The sequence below is a fragment of the Vulpes lagopus genome, chromosome 21 (genome assembly GCF_018345385.1).
Source record: "Vulpes lagopus strain Blue_001 chromosome 21, ASM1834538v1, whole genome shotgun sequence".
NCBI lineage: Eukaryota > Metazoa > Chordata > Mammalia > Carnivora > Canidae > Vulpes > Vulpes lagopus.
The window spans coordinates 615,423-634,841 of NC_054844.1; the positions used below are offsets into that span (position 1 = coordinate 615,423).

The 19,419-nt window shown below is 45.8% G+C and overlaps 2 protein-coding genes across 3 annotated transcripts in view; one reads left to right on the forward strand and one right to left on the reverse strand.

Annotated features, from left to right (window-relative positions):
- Positions 1–19,419, forward strand: part of BID (BH3 interacting domain death agonist) — a 35,341-nt gene that overhangs the window by 13,759 nt on the left and 2,163 nt on the right. The window contains exons 2-6 of one of the 2 annotated variants that reach the window (XM_041736952.1): positions 9,960–9,987; positions 10,149–10,224; positions 12,904–13,114; positions 16,082–16,221; positions 19,007–19,219. In XM_041736952.1, the coding sequence (XP_041592886.1) occupies positions 9,960–9,987; positions 10,149–10,224; positions 12,904–13,114; positions 16,082–16,221; positions 19,007–19,219 (668 nt within the window). The remainder of the gene's footprint in view (positions 1–9,959; positions 9,988–10,148; positions 10,225–12,903; positions 13,115–16,081; positions 16,222–19,006; positions 19,220–19,419) is intronic. The other variant, XM_041736953.1, reaches the window with a different exon arrangement.
- Positions 18,350–18,916, reverse strand: LOC121480404 (cytochrome c-like). The gene has a single exon (XM_041736955.1). The coding sequence runs from the start codon at positions 18,834–18,836 to the stop codon at positions 18,519–18,521; it is 318 nt and encodes a 105-aa protein (XP_041592889.1). The 5' UTR covers positions 18,837–18,916; the 3' UTR covers positions 18,350–18,518.

The window sequence follows — 19,419 nt, forward strand, 5'->3', positions numbered from 1 at the left end:
GTTTCCTGGAGTTAGGAGTCTCTCATGTTCTGTCACCCTCTGATATTTCCCACTCAGTTCCCCTCTTCTCCCCTATAATCTCTTTCAGTATTTTTAATATTCCCTGAATGAATGAGACCATATAATGTTTGTCCTCCGATTTACTTACTTCACTCAGCATAATACTCCAGTTCCATCCACGTCGAAGCAAATGGTGGGTATTCAGCCTTTCTGATGGCTGAGTAATATCCCACTGTATATGTAGACCACATCTTTATCCATTCATCTGTCAATGTAAAGGTTAGATTTATTCATTTTAGAGAGAGTGACAATGGGGTAAGGAGCAGAGGGAGAGGAGAGAGAGAATCCCAAGCAGGATCCACACTTAGTACGGAACCCGATGTGGGGCTAGATCTCACAACCCTGAGATCATGACCTGAGCCGAAATCAAGAGTTGGACACTTAACCTACTGAGCCACTCAGGTGCTCCTCTAGCTTACTTTTTTATAGGAATACAATATATCATACATATAATAGGCAAAGTATGTGTTAATCAACTGTTTATGTTACCAGTAAGGCTTCTGGTCAGCATTAGGCTATTAGTAGTTCAGTTTTGGGGGACTTAAAAGTTATATGTGGAGTTTTGACTGCATAGGCATCAGTACCCCTAATCCCCACGGTGTTCAAGGGACAACTGTATATAGAAGACCTAGGTCTATCTATAAAAATGGATATGAATATATCTTATACATATATATTTAGCTATAAAAAGATACAGCTATAAAATATAAATAGATATAGTGAAAATAAAGGAAAACCTCACTCATGTAGAGTCAGGAGACCAGCAGGGGGCCCTCCAGGTGCAACCCTAGTAGGAGGAGAGGTATATGAAGGTCCATGCTTTCTGTCCTGCCCCAGCAGGAGGATGGATGAGAGGACAAGTGGGCCCAGCCAGTGAGAGGCTGTCATAACTTAGACACAGAGAAGCCCCCAGTTTACTACAGTGGATTTTTTGTTTATAATGGCCCTTTCCTCTCCAAGCGTTCTTCTTGCAGAGGACTTGTCTATGGTTTGCCTTAGCGGTTTAATTTTTTTAAGTGAACATCTCACATGCACAGTTGACCTTAGAACAACATGGGGGTAGAGGTGCCAGCTCCCGCATTTCCAGCACTCCCCCATCAGAAACCTACATATAACTTTTGACTCCCCAGAAACTTAGCTGCTAATAGCCTACCATTGACTGGAAGCCTTCCTGATAACACAGTCAGTTAGCTTGGGCATCTCTGCAGCTGTTGAGGTGTTCCCTGCTCTCATTGGGCAGCCTCAGGCCTTAGCCTCAATTCTGAAATTTGAGGCGAAGTGCTGTCTTTACAGGGATGTCATGAAGAACAGAGAGAAGGCTGCAAGCAGAGGTGACCCTGGCACTGTGGCTGGTGTATTTGGATGTTGTTGGTACATGGTGGTTGCTGGCGTCCTGTGAGGAGTAATGATATTTGCCTTCCCTGCACCTCAGAGGCCTAGACTGATCAGGGTTGGGGAGAGAGGGTCTCCTAGGAATCAGCTGTGCAGAATGTCAAGTCCCAGGTTGCACCCATCACAGACACCTGAGACACCTGTCTCAGGGCTGGTGAAACCCTGGCTGTGAACATGCTAGGTAACTGGAAAGCCTTGTCCAGAGGGAAGGCAGTGGCTTACGGCCTCCCCTTCTCATCTACCTAGCCATTTTCCTACTGGATCTTAGAAGTGAGAGGACATCAGTTCTTGGCTGCTTTGAGTTTTCCTTCTTAATGGTGGTTTTTTTTTTTTTTTTTTATAAATTTTTATTTTTATTTATTTATGATAGTCACAGAGAGATAGAGAGAGAGGCAGAGACACAGGCAGAGGGAGAAGCAGGCTCCATGCACCGGGAGCCCGACGTGGGATTCGATCCCGGGTCTCCAGGATCGCGCCCTGGGCCAAAGGCAGGCGCCAAACCGCTACGCCACCCAGGGATCCCTGAGTTTTCCTTCTTACTGGCAACTCTGGTTAGGAATTGGGGTTCAGGGATGGAGCCATTGTTGACACAGAGCCTTTGAGGTTTTCAGTGGCTCTTCACTCCTGTGTGCCGACAGCTGACGTGACTTACTGACTTTCTTCTTAAGTAACAAAGCAATGAAGCCAGAGGTAAACCAGATGCAGGCAGATACTCTGCCCTGGAGGTTTTTGCATCCCCTGAGGCCCTGCTCAGACGAGTGTGGGACTGCAGCCCCCTTTCCTAAAGACCTCCATTGGGCCACACTTCCCCAGGGTACTGTGGTAGTGACCCCAAGGACTGTGTGACGTGGGCCCAGCCCAGCTAAGCCACAGTCACTGTTGGCTCTGATCACCATGAGGCCTGTGCACACGCTGAATTTTTACATCTATTATCTCTGATTCTGGACTTAGTAGGAAAAACACCACACCGTGGTATTCATTGTAGTCCTGTTTTTAATGGTGAAAAAATTGAAACTGTCAGTGTCAAGTAATAGGGCTTTAATTGTATTTTGGTGTATATGTACGGGAGAACAGGGTTTTCAGTCTCAACACTGTTGACGCATTGGGCTAGATAATTCTCTGTTCTGGGGCCTGCCCTGTTGCTCTGTAGGATGTTGAGCAGCAATCCCATTGGATGCCAGGAGCACACTCCCGAGATAAACCAAAAATGTCTCCAGACATTGCACATGTTCCTTGGGGAGTGAAGTCATCCCTGGATGAGGACAAACCACTGCAAAACAAAACATTTTTTTGAAAAATACCTATTGAAGCAGAAATGTGATCACAGTTTGAAAGTAGAAGACAGAGTCTACCTGAAGATGTAGGTGTATGCATTGTTAACCTTAAAATAAAACTGCCAGTTATTTTTACCAGCAAAAAATAGGTCTGTTCAGCAATAGCAAAAAATTGCAATTTGGGACAAGCTAGCCAAGCCAAAGCCATAGACAAGTCCCTAAAACAAAAGAGAGGAACACTCTTACGGAGGAAAGGCAGAAGTTGGGAGGGCTGTTATAAACAAAATTTCATTGGATTAAACTGGGAATTTGAAGAATAGTGGCTTTTCATTGGCTGAGCTGTGACCGGCTCTCACTGGCTGGTGGGTACGGGGAAGCCAGCCTGCCTTCTTCCCTGGGAGGTAGTCAGGGGTGTGTGGCAGCAAGGTGGGTCTGCCCTTTGCAGCTGACAGGTGGCAGGGTGTGGGCGCTGGCCCCCTGCTGGCCTCCTAACTCCATTCTAACCAAGGTTTCCTTTTATTAATGTTCCCATTTTCCCCTTTTGATCAAGATTTCTTTTTGAAAGCATTGCTGATCAAGAGTCAGGTTTTCCACACGTAGTGGTTTTGTTCCTCAGTGTGGAGAAGGACCTTCCCTGGTTGTCATGTCCTACTTGGGAGGGAAAGTGCATAGCAGTTGGAAACCACGTAAGGCTACATTTGGTAACTAGGAGGGTTAGGACGGAGACCTCTCTGGCATTTCCCACCTCTAGTCTCTATCAAATTGTGAGCATTGGAGATCATCTTGAAGCACTGAACCAGCATCATGCTATTGAATATGTTGTTTTTAGAGTCTGCTGGACAACAAATTACAAAACTTAAAATAATTATATTTTAATTTCTGTTTGAGGAAGTAACATGAATTCCAAATTGTATGACAGTTCTTTTTTTTTTTTTTTTTTTTAATTTTTTATTTATTTATGATAGTCACAGAGAGAGAGAGAGAGGCAGAGACACAGGCGGAGGGAGAAGCAGGCTCCATGCACCGGGAGCCTGACGTGGGATTCGATCCCGGTTCTCCAGGATCGCGCCCTGGGCCAAAGGCAGGCGCCAAACCGCTGCGCCACCCAGGGATCCCTGTATGACAGTTCTAAGCCAGGACTCCACCTCTGAAAATAGCCAGCTGAAATATTTATTGGCACTCAATTCTGACATCTGGGAGAAAGGTTTTCTGCAGAACAGCAAAACTTAAGTGAGGTTTTAAAATAGTACTGTTATATCTCAAAACAACTGTTTGGGGCCAAATGTCTTATCGATAATCTAGCCTCTGAAGTTGCAAATTCAGAGACCTTTAATTTGGGTAAGAGTCCAGAGTCTGTTAATAGTATAGATGAGAGAAGGCTTTTGTGAATTGTGAATCTTCTTGACCCTCCAGAAAAAGCGAGTGAGAAATGAGTCACAGAATCATGATGAGGTTGTTTCCAAAAGGCCATAATCAAAAGAAGAGGTTCCCCATTTCGCAAGGGCTTGGGAAATGCAAACATGAGAAGACAGAGAAGCTGTAGTGAGATAAAGGCATATGAGCTTGCTCCAGACATCACGGAAAGCTGTTTCTTCCCCGTGTTGGCTGCTTCAATTCCAGGAGACCTTTCCTTCAGGTCAGCAGATGGTGTGCAGGTCCAGCCATGGTCTGGTGCTTTCTTTAGATGTGTCTTGTGAATCCAGGCATCTTTCCTCTAGAGTTTGATGGCATAAGAGTTGGTTAGCAGACTCTGATAAGGTCAAGTCTTTCTGGAGGTGTCTTTTCCAATAGATAAAATCTCCCTGTTGCAAGATGTGATGCTTAAGGCTGTCCCCCCCTGGAGCTCAGTGTGAGAAGATCGCTCTACCAACTTTAATACAGGCAATTAGGCCTTTACAATTTTGAAGTATATCTCCTTTTATCAACTGTGGGTTAGAGGAGGCAGGGGCCAAGTGCACTGGATGTGCTGTGAGTATCTCAAAGGGTGACAGTCCATGATTACCCATAAGGTAGATCTGAGATTTGGGAGGACTGGTGGCAGTGCTTTCAGCCAGGGCATTTGGAAGATCTTGTCAGCTGAGTCCTAATACTACTGTTAGTGTATTTGACTAACCCTGAGGATTCAGGAAGGTATGGATAATGAAAGTGTAAAACCAGTCAAACAGCACAGACTTGTCAAAGCACTTGATCAGTAAAATAGGTTCCCTGTTCACTTAAGTTTGAGAAGGCTCCTCAGATAAGGATAATCCATGCATTCTTTTTTCTTTCTTTCTTCTTTTTCTTTTCTTTCTTCTTTCTTTTTCTTTCTTTCTTCTTTCTTTCTTTCTTTCTTTCTTTCTTTCTTTCTTTCTTTCTTTCTTTCTTTTTCTTTCTTTCTTCTTTTTTTTTTTGTTTTAAAGATTTATTTTATTTATTTGAGAGAGAAAGAGCACAAGCAGAGGGAGGCCTGACCTCACGACCCTGATGAGACCATGACCTGAGCCGAAACCAAGAATCAGACACTTAACTGGCTGAGCCCCCCAGGCACCCCAAGGATAATCTTTTCTAACTGAATTTTAGCCACAGAAGAAGTGTTTGCCATTGTAAAAGGGAAAGCTTTGGTCACAAGCCGTGACTGGAACATTTATTTATATCCATGAGATGGGGAAACTATATAAAGTCCATTTGTCTGAACAGCTTTCCCTGGATTGTACTTGGGACAGATGGGACCAGGGCAGTGGGCAGTTTTCTGTGGCCTTTATTAGTGCTTCGCCGTCAGTACTGGTTCACAAATGTTGTCATTTTGTCAGTAGACCAACGGTTTAATGAATGTACGGTGGTAAATAGCAGAAATTTTAGAATTTCTGGTAGGGCTGGATTGTTCTTTTATCCAAACTGGAGTTCTTTTTTTTTTTTATCAAACCATCTAATAATTATTACATTCACAATATTGTTTTTTCCTCTCTGGGTCAATTGGGTATCCGTGGTCAGTTTTTTCAGATTTGCATTTGTGAGAATATCCTTGTGGAACACGACAGAGGTTTGACTACTGGTTTCCTTGAGAGTGTGGTTTTTGTTTTTGTTTTTTTGTGAAACTGTCAGCCAGGTGGTTTCCTTTGAATTCTATGGAGTTGAGTCTGGGAGTTGAGCCCAGGAACCTTAATAGCTGGAACAGCCAGTAAAAGCATGGCATCTAATAAATTGTGGACATAGCAGTCTTTTAAAATTGTATCTCCATTGGAGATAAGGACACTTCGTGGTTTTCATAATATTTCAAAGTCATGAGCTGCTCCAGAAGCCTATGGATAATTGGTGTAAATGTTTGCAGGTTTATACCCTTCGCTAAGGTGCAAGCTTCAGTAAGGGCGTGTAGCTCATCGTGCTGGGCTGACACGGCTGGGGTAACAGTGCTGCTCAGTGACTTCAGGATTTGCAGTAACGCAGCCAGCATGGTATTTACCATTTTCCTCTTTATCAACAGAGACACTGGGAATGCCCTGCATAGATCAATTACGGTGAAAAAAATCTGCTTTCAGTAGAAATGGATCTCAGTAGCATATGGGAGTTAGGGACAACAGGGTGCCGTGGGATAACAATGTTATTTATTGCTCTGAGGTCCTGGACAGACTTCCCTCCTTGGCCGCTGGGTTTTCTCACAGGTAAAACAGGGATATTCCCGGGTCTAGGGTAGGAAGTAATGAGGCCTGAGGCTGGTAATCTTCAGTTACGGGCTTAATGCCTTGAAGTGCTCCGGTGTCTTTGTTTATATGGTGTCAATTAATGCTGCGGAAGGTTTTGAGGAATCTCTTTGAATCTTGATGAGAGTTACACTGTGGATTCTGCTAATTATCAATTGAAGATTTTGCTCATAAGGAGGAAAGTAACTGATCCGATAGATAGGAGTAAATATAAATAAATGATCAATGTCTCCAGACTCGGCTATAGCGCCATCAGAGAAGGAACATCTAATTTTTTAAAATTAAAAAAAAAGATGTCAAAGGATCATCTAATTTTTCTGGCTGGCTGTTTTGATTACTACGGCCAAATTTTAGAATTACTTACCCCTTTGGGGAGAATGAAATTCCAGTCTGGTACTTTTCTAAAAAATCTCAGCCCAGCAAGTGAAGAAGGGTGGAAGGAGAAAAGGTTGTGTATCTCTGAAAGGGTCCAGACAAAGGAAATAGGTTCAGAAACAGGAACCTGTGGAGGCTTATGAGAGACCCCGCCTGTTGGAAAAAGTGTTCCTGTACTCGGTGGTAGAGGCTGTGGGGTTGAGCACCGAGAGTAGAGCTCTCTTAGTGTGGACACAAGGATGTTAATTCCTGGTCCAGAGAGTGGTTTCTCCAAGCCAGTTAAGAGGGAGGATTGGGAAGAGCCCCTGTGGCTTCCTGGAGCCTCATCTTTGGGAAACAGGATCCCAGAAAGTCTGGCTTTGGAGTGCTAAAGCCCTTGGAGTGCTTGAGTTTGTAAGAGTCTTTTTTCTAGTGGCCTCTTTGCAACAAGAGCAGAAATGAGGTTTTGGGTTTGTTTAGAAACTGCATTTGCTGATGTTGCAAACTGAGAATTTTAGCAGTCTTCCTTTGAGGTGACTGACCTGGATGTGAGCCAGTGGCTCTGGCAAATTAACTGAATCTGGAGCAGATGTAGTTTCCCATTCCATCTTAGTCCTTTGTAACTCAAGGAGAAAAGCCAGCCCATTAACAAACAGATTTTTTTTTTTTTAAACAAACAATTAAATGCTACCCAGGTAGATTCACATCAAAAGGAAGACCAGAACTTTCTTTAAAAACCTTGTAGAGTTGATTGTCATGGTTATGGACAGGTTCATCAGGCCTTCTGTGCAAGCCTAAATTTTGCTCCAGTCAACAGCTTAGGAGAAGCTATTGGAATTTCTCGTGAACATGTCCAATGAGTGTTTAGCACATTGCAAGTTAGGGCAAAACCACAGTAATTCACAAAGCAAAGGAGAGGACTGCTGGGGGAAGCTGGGAGGGTGCTGAAAGCAAAAAGCCCATTTTTAAGGAGGAAAGCAGGAGTCTGAGTATATTGGCCTCTCACTGGTGACTCGTGCTAGCCTCTCGTTGGCTGCACCAGAGGAAAGCTTTCCTTCTGCTGTAGTACTAGGTGGTAAAGTCGGGCCATGCAGGCGCTGTCTCTCCCTGTTGAGTCTGACATTCATGGGGAGTTGGTTGGCTCCTGCTGGCCTTGACTCCATTCTAACCAAGGTTTCTTTTTATTTTCACAGTATCAGAATCTGGAGAAAATCAATTAAATGTGTGAATTCTCCCCCCCCCCCCCCCCAGTTTTACAAAGATTTATTTATTTGAGAGAGAGCGAGTGGGCATGGGCATGCGTGGGGGCAGAGATGAAGGGAGAGAACCTTCCAGGGGACTCTGCTGCATGCAGAGCTGGCCACTTCTTTGGACCCTGAGATCGTGACCTGAGCAGAAACCAGGAGTGGGACACTTGACCGACTGAACCACCTAGGCGCCCCACATGCGAATTATTTCTTGAGAGAATGAGGTGGAGGCCAGGGTTGTGTTCACTGCACCTCTACATTGGCATCAAACAACGTATCGACATGGTTTGGCTTCATGGTTTGGCCTATTTTCCTGAGGGACGTTTCTGGTTTGTTCCTTGTCCTGATTCTGATAATTGCTCCAGCTCTTGCCTCGTGCCCTATGGAGGGCCTGTAGACCACCCATAATGCAGTGTTCTTGCTGGTTCCCTGTCTGTCCAAATACCCGTGAATGAGTCCTTTGCTCTGGGCTCCCTTTCCCCTCACTCAGCCAGGAGCAGGGTGGGGGCTCTTCCAGATTCCCAGCATGAGGGTGGGGGTGCAGCCTCTAGCTTCGCATGACCTGACGACTGACAGGAGCACCCGAGACAGAGAGATGGGCAGATCTGAGAGTAACTGTGTCCCAGAGATGTGCGTGGCTGCTTAGTGGCAGAAGGCCTGTCTTCCATTGGTGCTGGTCTTGTTCTAGCTTCCTTTTCACGTGCATGTGGGAGCCTCACCCTTGCTTCCTACAGAGGAGTGCCTTGTCTATTCTTGTTTGTTTTTTTTTTTTAATCTCTTCTGTGTTTAAGAACCAAGATAAAATTGCCAGATTTGGCTATTTTTACCCTACAAAGTGTTTGTTTCATTTGGTTCAACCTAATATTGTGTGTAAACACACATACACAGGCAAATACATTTTAAGATAGGATTGTATTGTTGAGACTGTTCTGCAGAAACCATTGTTCAGTCTGTTTTGGACATCTCTCTGTACTGATGCATGCGTAGCTCTCTCATCCTTTTCACGTAATGTATGTTCCACTTCATGGGCATAATCTTTTTGACCTCAATCCCCAATTGCCTTTTGTTGGTTAGTTTTTTATGATGGGTTATTTAGTTTGGAATATCTGCCATAAAGGAGCTTTAATCTTTTGTGTAATTGTCAAATATATAGTCTCTTTCCTTCTTTTTTCTTTCTCTCTTGGCCACCAAATGGTAAGAAAACATCTTGTTTTCAAAGCTTCTTTTTCTTTATATACATTTGTTAAGAGCTCTTTCTGTATGAACGCCATTGAAACCATGTGGCCTGGGGAGAGAACTGGCCTGTCTAGCTGTCTCTTACTCCCCAAACCTTATTCTCTCATCCCCTTAAGTCAGGATCAACACAGTGCACAGAGCACAGTGCACCTACTTCTCAGCAGAGTTGTGTGGAACAAAAGAGTTAATGTGAATGCTCTGAGGATAGTTGCGTGCTGAAGGAAGGGTTGTATTAGTGGTCATAGTAATAAAACAGTCCTTGAAAACTTCTTGGTGTACTTTATTGGCTAACTTTCTTATTCTCCTTCTTCTTCTTAAGATTTTATTTATTTGAGAGAAAGCACAGTGGAGGGTGGGAAAGGGCAGAGGGAAACCCAAGCAGACATGGCATTGAGCCTGAGCCTACTTGGGACTCCATCTCACAACCCTGAGATCACAACCTGAGCCGAAACCAAGAGTCAGATGCTTAACCAACCATGCCACCCAGGCGCCCCAGCTAACTTTATTCTTGTAGGAAATGCACTAATATGAGTATTCGCTTCAAAAGAATTCATAAGCTAGACTGCCCTGTTTGCCTGATCAGTGAGGTCTTGTGACCGTGAGCTGCTGGTGGGAGGGCTGAACTCTGAGGTTGAGGACTGACCCTTGGAGCAATCAGTGCCTTGGCAAGTGTCTATAATGAGGAAAACCCCAAAGTGTGCTCACTCATTTGCTGCCAGGTTCCATGCTGAGAAGGGAGCAGCCTGGGTGAGTGTGGTTGGGCTGGGTGGGGTGTGGCTTGGCTGCCGTGGCTGGAGACTGCCTTTGAGCCCGGCCCAGGATGGCTCCCTTCTTTTCTGAAGGTTCTGGAGGGGTTATCTCTGCAGGCAACAGCTGCCTACCCTGTGTGTCTGTGTGTCCTTTTCCAGGCCGCTGACTTGGGACGTCCACAGAGCCAGAAGCAAGTCAGAGCCCTGCAAGGCTGCCCGTGCCATGGAGTCTAAGGTCAGCCCTTGGGCTTCTTCTGGAGGAATGCTTTGGGAGGGGAGTGAGGGTGACTGGGACCAGCTTGTCCTTTGTGTGTGTGCTGTCAGTGTGGACCCAGCTGACCCCTCCTGTGGCAGTGCTGCAGAGAGGAGCCTCACATTCACAACTTACTGGAGCACAGTAAGGAAAAGAAAACAAAGACCTATCTTGTCTCCTTGGCTTCTTCCTTCCACCTTGTGCCTGGTCGTGCACTGGAAGGGCAAGGCAACTTTCTGATTCAGAACCATTTAGAAGCTTTAGAGTTCTTTGGGGCGATCACCCTGAGGTCTTATAGGTCACTGCCCTGGCTTCAACAGGATGATACCTAAATTGCCTTCTCTGTATTTACCTTTTAACTAGTTGGAAGAGAAAATTATAGCATATCATGTTAAAAGCTCTTTATTCATCTTCTTATAATAGAGTCTTTCTGCTTCCTTTCTTTGCCAACTTCTGTAGAGGCCTCCAACACTAGGGGCTCTTCTGTGTCCACACTGTGTGCATCAACCTTTTCTCACCGGCCATTGTGGGAGGTATCTGCAGAAAATCTAAGGATTTGGTGGTTAGTAAACTTGGCCCACAGTTTCTGAATCCCTAAACATAGCAACATCTGGCACCTGGAAGGTTCTTAATGTGTAGTTGAATATTCTCCTGAAGGGTGGGAACCATGTGGTTTTCAGCTTGGTGGCTAGAGGGCCTGAGACATGGTGGGCTCAGCAGAGATGGTAGCTGCTTGAAAGACTTCAGCAGCTTCTCGTGTCATGATGAAGGTCTGCTCTCTGTATCCAAACTTCCCTTCTGTTTGGTGCCGTTTAACCCTGCCCATTCTTGTCTTCTACATGTAATTATTAACATTTCCCTTAGTTTTTCTTGTAGAGCAGGTCTACTGCTATACTGTGGTTTATCATTCATTCATTCATTCATTCAAGTAGGTTCCACACCCAGTGTGGAACACAACACAGAGCTTGAACTCATGACCCGGAGATCAAGACTTGAGCTGAGATCAAGAGTAGGACACTTAATGGACTGAGTCAGCCAGCCGCTTAGCCAATTGAGCCACCCAGGAGCCCCTTGATCATTTCTCTTAACATACTTTTTTCTGTGATTTAAAAGGATAAATAGCTGTTAAATCCTTGCATCTTCTGAAACATCCATTTCAACTTTTATCACTAGAAGATCAGAAAGGGTCATAGTTGGACACTTGGGTGGCACAGTCAGTTGAGCATCCATCCAACTTAGCTCAAGTCGTAAGATCCAGTCTTGTGTTGGGCTCTGTGCTCAGCAGGGAGTCTCCTTGAGATTCTCTCCCTCTCCCTCCACCCCTCCTACTTGTGCTTCCTCTCTCACAAATAAATCTTTTTTTTTTCAAGGGTCACGATTTTATATTTGGTTTGTCACAAGCTCTGTCTGTCCTTGAAATTCAATACTATCAACTCCTGAGCCTACTTTCTGATACATAGTTTAGTCTGGTCTGTCCTTGACGTACTCATCTAACAGTGTCTGTCCAACTGGTACTGAACATTTGAGTGTGTGGTAATTTAGCCCACACCCCTACCCCAGCCCTCCTTTCTTCTCTTCTAGCCAGGACATCTTCTTAAGGTAGAAATGAAAGATGTTCTTGAGTTTCTAAGCTGTCTTATGCCACCTGGCCTCGCCATACAGGAATCATAAGTATTTGATACAGTAGAGCGTTTATGTGATATTTTCCCCCTTTTAAGAAATAATTCCGGAGAAGGAAAGGCTGAATAACAATACATAAGCTCTGTGTTTTATGCATTTCATTTATTTAAAACAATTTGTCCTCTAAAAACCATCCCAAAAGTTTCCTGAAATTTTTAAATGAAAAATATTAAGGACTTAGAAGACAGAAATAAATGTGACCAGCACCTTCATCATCTTCTACTAAGCTGCTCTTACAGTTGCGTAGGTATGTTTTACATTTATCTGGGCAGATCTCAGTATATCCCTAGTCTTGTGGATGATTCCCCCTTTCATTCTAGGTCTGTGATGGCTCTGCCATTGGTATAAGTACTCACCTTTGTTTGCCAAGATTCAGTCAGTACCCCCAGAAATGTCCCTCCTGGCTCCAGAGTACAGATGCTGAACTGAGTGGTGCTGGTGGATGGAGAGGTCACGAGTGGAGATGGCCAGCCCCTCACGTTGGAGCAGGAGCCATCCTTCTATATTTGGACTGTAGTGAAAGGGCATATCCTCCTGAAGCAAACCAGCCTGCCCAAAGGCAGGTGTTATCTGTGGTCACTACTGCCCAGTATTTATGGAAAATCTGCTAGTTGCACAATAGCATCTTGGCTGACAAAGGAGATTATGAAAAAGAGCTTCTGACTGCTGGATGCATAGCTGGTAGGGGGACTGAAGTTGCTGAAAAATACACGGGAGTTAGCAAAAGCATGTTGGTGTAAGGATGGCATCTAAATGATATTTGCCAACTTCCCTGAAGCAGCTTTGGAACTTCCTCCTCCAAAAGCAAGGCATTGCAAATGTGGCATCTGCCTAGTGGGTCCTCTTGTCCCCACAGGGTCATTCAGACATCTTGGGCCATGAGACTGTTTCAGGCCCAGCTGCCCCCAGCTCAGCTGCAGGCAGGGCCTCTGGCCCTGGACCAGGTTCCCTCACATTTCCCTGACTCCCTTTTTCTCTTAGGTGAGCAATGGCTCAGGCCCCCAGGATGAGCGTATCACCAATTTGCTAGTGTTTGGCTTCCTCCAAAACTGCTCCAACTATAATTTCCATGAAGAGTTGGAGCTGTTGGGCCGAGAACTGCCCGTGCCAGCTTACCTGAAGGAGGACCACGACGATGAGCTACAGACAGATGGCAACCGGTGCAGCTACTTCCTGGATGGTGGGGCGAGAGGTAGGCATGTGGTGCGGCCTCTGCCCCAGATATGGGCTTTGCTGTCTCCAGGAACATCGAGGGAACCAAAGTCCTGGAGGGGACCTTCAGGCTCAGTCTCTGCTTCCCTGGGTTCAATCCACTGTGGATATTTGTGTCATACAGTGGTTTGGTCTGTACCTGAGGACTCCGGGAGAGCAGGCCCGCCCGAGTTTCCAGTCAGTTGAAATCCACTGTTTATGATGATTCTTTGTACAGTACCTTATGCTTTTACTTTCCTATGTATTGTGCTGTGATTATCTACAACACACCTAGGGTATTGAAGTGTTCTGAACCTAATTTCCATTACTGAATGGGTAAATGACAAACCGCAGATCAAACAACTGCAGGGCACGGTTGAGCCAGAACTTGGAGCCAGGCCTCTCTTCTTGAGCTGGGTTCCGTTGTCCTCCCAGGATCAGTTCTCCCAGCATATCATGGTTTCCAAGATTGCCTCACCTTTTCTCACCCTCCTCCCTGTGCTACTCCTTCCAACTTCCCATTCTACTCCTCTTTGCCATTGGTGCAGCCTCCACAGATGGAGGCCATCCTGAGCCGAAGGCTGGTGAAGCAGGACTGGGAAGCATGTGAGGATCAGCTCCCCCTAGATCTGGGCACATTGGAATTCCATGAGGAACACAGTCTTTGGGCCCGACTCCAGCTGTCTGAACCAGCATGTTCTAGGGTGGAAAACTCCCGAGTGTTTATGAGCTATATGCCCTAGTTAGAATCACTGAGGATCTAGACGAAGGCCTCCCAGCCTAGCAGTGAGCTGAGTGCAGTCCTGCCTCCTGCTACCCAGAAATCTCCTGGCCTAGGAGATTGCTCTCCCCTCCAGTGGCCATAGGGGAGACCAACAGCTAATCTAGCCTTGGGACCTCCAACTCTATCCTAAATCGGAATGGATGGGGATGTGGCAGGAGTTCCCTACCAGCCAGGGTGTGCCAAACATCTGTGCTTTAGAATCCAGCCATTGTATCTTCCAGGTGGCCCTAAACTTGAGTGAGAGCAACTAGTCACCTTTGGGAAGAGTTAGAGAGGGGATGAGGGGGGAGGAATGACTTGGCTATTAGAAGCTGCAGGGGTAACTACAAGCAGAGGCTGCCCCCTGGGCTGTCCTTTGCTCTTCTACACTGTTATTTGCCCTTAGGCTGCAAAACCTCGCGTGACTCAAATGGCATTTGCAAAAGTGATTATGGAGCTATACACTTAACCTCACCTGTGGTAGAAAAGTGGCATGTGGATTAAGTACCTGACAGGATTTGGCAGCAAAAGGCAAAATAGAGGCTGTGTACACCACAGTGTCGCTGGTGAATTCATTTCCTCATCTGGCCGCTGATTCAGTCTGCCAGGATTCCTGAAGTTGCTGGAACAGAGTGGAAAAACTTAGATCGGTGAGGCGGAGTCAGGACAGTGGGAGCTGTGTGGACAGCGTGCCTACGCCGAGGACTCAGGAAAACCTTGGTGGCTGTGACTGCAGTTGAGCTGGCCTGTGGAGGAAGGGGTGCATCTCAGCTCTTTGGAAACTGGGAAGAGGGTATGGCCTCTTGCTTAAGCAAACACTTGCAACTGGAAAAACTGGGGCCTGTTAAAGGTGCTGTGAATAAAGTTGGGTTCGGAAGGAATAGTGCAAGTTAAGGCCCAAAGTGCTCTGACACTCCATTGCAGCTTGTCCCTCCAGCAGGTGCGAGCCCATGAGGGAGTAGAGAAGTTACATCATAGCCAGACTCTGGGTGGTGGTTAGGACCGCAGTGGGTCAGGTGAAACACTGAGGGCACAGAATTTAAGGAGGCACTTGCTGCAGGGGCACAGCTGTACACCTGACCCCCTCAGAGCCGCCTCAACTCTCACAACCCAGTGCCTCACTTGCCCAGAGTGTATGGAGAATGAGGAAGGGCCTGGAGGGTGGTGAGAGGGCGGCTCAGAGGTTGCTGTAGTGATCCAGAGGAGAGCTGATGGGGAACCCACACTCAGGTGGTGGCACTGGTGCCAGTAGGACAGACAGTTGTGTCTGCACCTTGAGACAGTTGCTTGAGGATGGCTGCAAGCACTGGGGAGATTGAGATTTCTGTCCTGGGTAATTAAGAAGCCAGAGGGAAGGTGCAAACACAGAAGAAATACACAATTTAACAGGAGAAAAAACAACAGCTGACATTTATTGAGTGCTTACCAGGAGCTACATGCAGGATCCATTCATTAATTTGTGCAGTTGTTCTTGAGCACCTCCTGTGTGCCTTGCATTGTTTCCAGTGCCACGTATTTGACATTAAACAAAACATTTAAAAATCAGGAAGCTTACCTTCTGGCAAGGGAGTCAGACAAAGAACACAGGTAAGGCGAATGGCTTAGTCGCAAGTGTTGAGGAAGGAGGAGGGAGGGTGGGGGGGAAGTGCATGCAGGGGTGTTGGTCTTGGACAGAGTGGCACTCGAGTAGACAGACCTAAACAAGTGAGAGGGGGAGCCGAGCTCTGGTGGACTGGCAGACGTGTGGCTCTAACCCGGTCTGACTGCAGAGGTGCCGCACTAACAGCTTCTGAGGCCCACACCTGTTCCAGGATGGGGTCTAGAACTGGCGGCCCCGAGGGTTGCCGTCAGGTTCATGCTACAGCTGCCCATAGTCCTGGGCGCCCTGGCATCACCGTTCATTTCACAGACTCATGATGACCCTGTGTGCAGGGAGAGGCCTGCTCCCCCAGTCTTCTGCTCACTTAGACCCTTCCTGGCCCCAGCACTTTGCCCCTGCTCCCCTGAGCGGCAGGGCCCAAGTCCTCATGCTGCAGCTCTAGTAGAACGGAGCATGAGCCCACCGTGGAGAGCTGTGGAGACAAGCTGGCTCTGGTCCACAGCAGAAGCCTTTCTTCTTCTGGCACAAGGTGGAGTGGGAGGAGGGCTCAGGTGGGAGCCTTGTCTGAATCTGCTGTGTCTCTGTGCCCCTGTCTGAACGTTTAGATTCCGAAAGTCAAGAAGAAATCATCCAGGATATCGCCAGGCAGCTCGCCCAAATAGGGGACAGGATGGATCACAGCATCCACCCAGGACTGGTGAATAACCTGGCAATGCAGTTTATGAATGTGAACCTATCGGAAGAAGTAAGTGAGAAAGTCCACCACTGCTTTTTCTGGGTTAGTCAGGAAGTGTGAGAACTTTTTCAGTGGTCAGGTTTTTAAAATATTTTAATTACAGTGTAGTTAACGTAGTCTTAATAAGTTCCAGGTGTACAATCTAGTGATTTAGTGGTTGTAGACAGGACTCCGTGCCCATCACAGTAAGTGTACTCCTAATCCCCGTCACCTGTTTCATCCCCATCACCCCCGACTCCCCTCTGGTAACCAGCAGTTTGTTCTCTATAGTAAGAGTCTGTGTTTTGTGTTTTTTTCCCCTTTGTTTATATGGCTTCTTAAATTCCACATGAGTGAAATCACATGGTACTTGTCTTTCTGTGGCTGGCTTATTTCACTTAGCATAGAACCCTGTAGCTCCATGCATGTTGTTGGAAACGGCAAGGTTTCAAATGGCTGAGTGATACTCCATTGTATAGATAGACCATATCTTCTTTATCTGTTCATCAATTGGTGGACACACGGCTGTTTCCATAGTAGATAATGCTGCTATAAACATAGGGGTGCATATATCCCTTCGATTAGTGTTTTCATATTCTTGGGGTAAATATCCAGTAGTGCAGTTACTAGGTTGTATGGTAGTTCTTCTTAAAATTTTTTGAGGAACCTCTATATTTTCCAAAGCAGCTGCATCACTTTGCATTCCCACCAGCAGTGCACAAAGGTTCCTTTTTCTCCACAACCTTGCCAACACCTGTTGTTTCCTGTTGCTGATTTTAGCCATTCTTACAGGTGTGAGATGATATCTCATTGTGGCTTTGATTTGCATTTTCCTGATGATGAGCATTTTTTCATGTGTCAGTTGGGCATCTGAATGTCTTTTTGGAGAAATGTCTATTTATGTCCTCTGCTCATTTTTTAATTGGATTGTTTTTTAGGGCTATGTAAGTTCTTTATATATTTTGGATACTGACCCTTTCTCAGGTATCTCATTTGCAAATATCTTCTCCCATTCCATAGGTTGTCTTTTAGTTTCCAGTTGTTAATTAAACCATCAAGTTCTGTCCTCTCTCTCCTCTCAGACAGATGTATGTCCAGTGAGGTGACTTAGTTCATGACTGCCTAAAAATAATTGGAAATAGAATCATAGTATGGTTAATTGTCTTTCAGAAGAATTACTTAAAACTTGAGATTTAAGAAACCCGAACCTCAGGTCAGAGTCAAGATTTTGAGTATATAAAGCCTCCAAAAAGATTAACAATGTTATGACTCTTCCAGAAATAACTTATTCTTTCTTCAGTTTTAGAGAGTTAAATAAAAATGTGAGTAGAGAATGTCAAGTCACCCTCATGTGACAAAGAAAAGCGACAGTTTATTTAGCCTGCTACTCTTAACTTCATGGTTATAATCAATATACAGATACTAACAGAGCTTCTACCCCTTGCCGGGCACCATAAGGTTACTCTGTCCTTCCTTTAGAAACTTAGTGGGACAGAGAGCTGCCCCCAGGCTGTCAAGTCTGAGTCTACCGGAGTTCAGAGGAGACAATGGTTCTATCCTTTTGACTACCCGCTGAAAATGCAAATGCCCCTCACCACATAGAAATATATTCATCCTCCAGGGTTCAGCCAGGTCAGCTTCCTGCCTGCAAGTAGGTGTATCCCTGTTCCAGGGATCACTGTCTGCTATTCTCCAGTAGCTGTTGTAGATGTGGTCATGGTCTGCCTCAGGACGTCTCGCACAGCGTTAACTGAATTTTGCATCTGAGTTGATGAGCTTGAAGGTCCTTCCAGGTCTGGTGGTCTATGGGGAGCTTCTCCCATGTAGGCAAGAAGGTGACATTTACCCCCTTCATCCCCCTCCCTGGAGCTGCGTCTAAGATATCTTGGGCAGTTAACTGTCCTTGACTTTAAGTACCTGAGAGGCAGGAAAGGACTCAGACTTCTTTGGTTCCATGTCTAACGTGAATACACATGCTCAATAAAGATGTGTTTGCTGAATTAGTGTTCAACGGTAGGGAGTGAGTGAGCTCAGTCTCCCCTTTCCACTGTCTCTCAAAATTAACTTTCTCATTCCCTCCTCCAACCTCCTCAACTGGTTAATAAGTTCTTCTATGTGAAATGAAAGCATGCGTCTTTCTTTTTTTTTTTTTTTTTCATTTAACCACAAGCCAATCTTATTTAAATCAGGACTGTCCAAGAGAAACCTTCTATCAGCCACTCATGATCTGAATTCTGGTCAATGAGATCAATTTAAATATGGTACACATAAAAAAAAAAAGTCATGAGACATTTTTGTTTTGTAATAAATAAGGCGATAGCCAACTATTACTTCTTAGTAGCTTTTTTGAGATAAGCTATTAAGTCTGCTCTTTCCCCTGTCTTCTTAATGCCAGCGAAGATCATTTTTGTTCCAGGGATGTACTTCTTGGGATTCTCCAAATACTCCATCAGGGTCTCCTCTCCCCAGGTGATGCCTTTGTTCTTGTTGGCATCCGTGTAAGAAAATCCAGGGGCCTGACCGGTCTTCCGCCCAAATAAACCGTGGAGGTTTGGCCCAGTCTTGTGCTTGCCTCCCTTTTCCACAGTATGGCACTGCGCACACTTCTGAACAAAAATCTTCTTGCCCTTCTCAACATCACCCATTTTTCAATCGCCTTTCTGTCGCGCGCGCGAAACGAAGAAGCCCGCTCGCAAGCCGGACGTCCCGCTCTCTAGCATGCGTCTTTCTACTTAACAGTGGACGGCTGTTTTCCTTTCAGAGGACAGTAGCAGAGTAAACCCTGTCCCATGTGACCCTGTTTTTACCCATGTAGGACAGAAGGAAGCATCTCGCTGCTGCGCTGGAGCAGGCCATGCAGACTTATCCTAAGGACATGGAAAAGGAGAAGACCATGCTGATGTTGGCCATGCTGTTGGCCAAAAAGGTGGCCGATCACACCCCATCCTTGCTCCGTGACGTCTTTCACACAACCGTGAACTTTATTAGCCAGAACCTGCTCACCTATGTGAGGAACTTAGTCAGAAATGTAAGAACCAGTGATGTCAACTCCTTGGTGTCTCACTAAATCCTCTTGATCTCTGCCTCCTCACTCTAAGGTCTGGAAACCAGCAGAATTCTCTGCTGCAGGGCTTCTTTCATCCTTTCTCCCTGTGCTTCTGGTGACCAAACCACAGGAAAGGCTATTAGGGACCCTCCTGCTCAGGTAGAAAGACTAGGTTTTGTCTC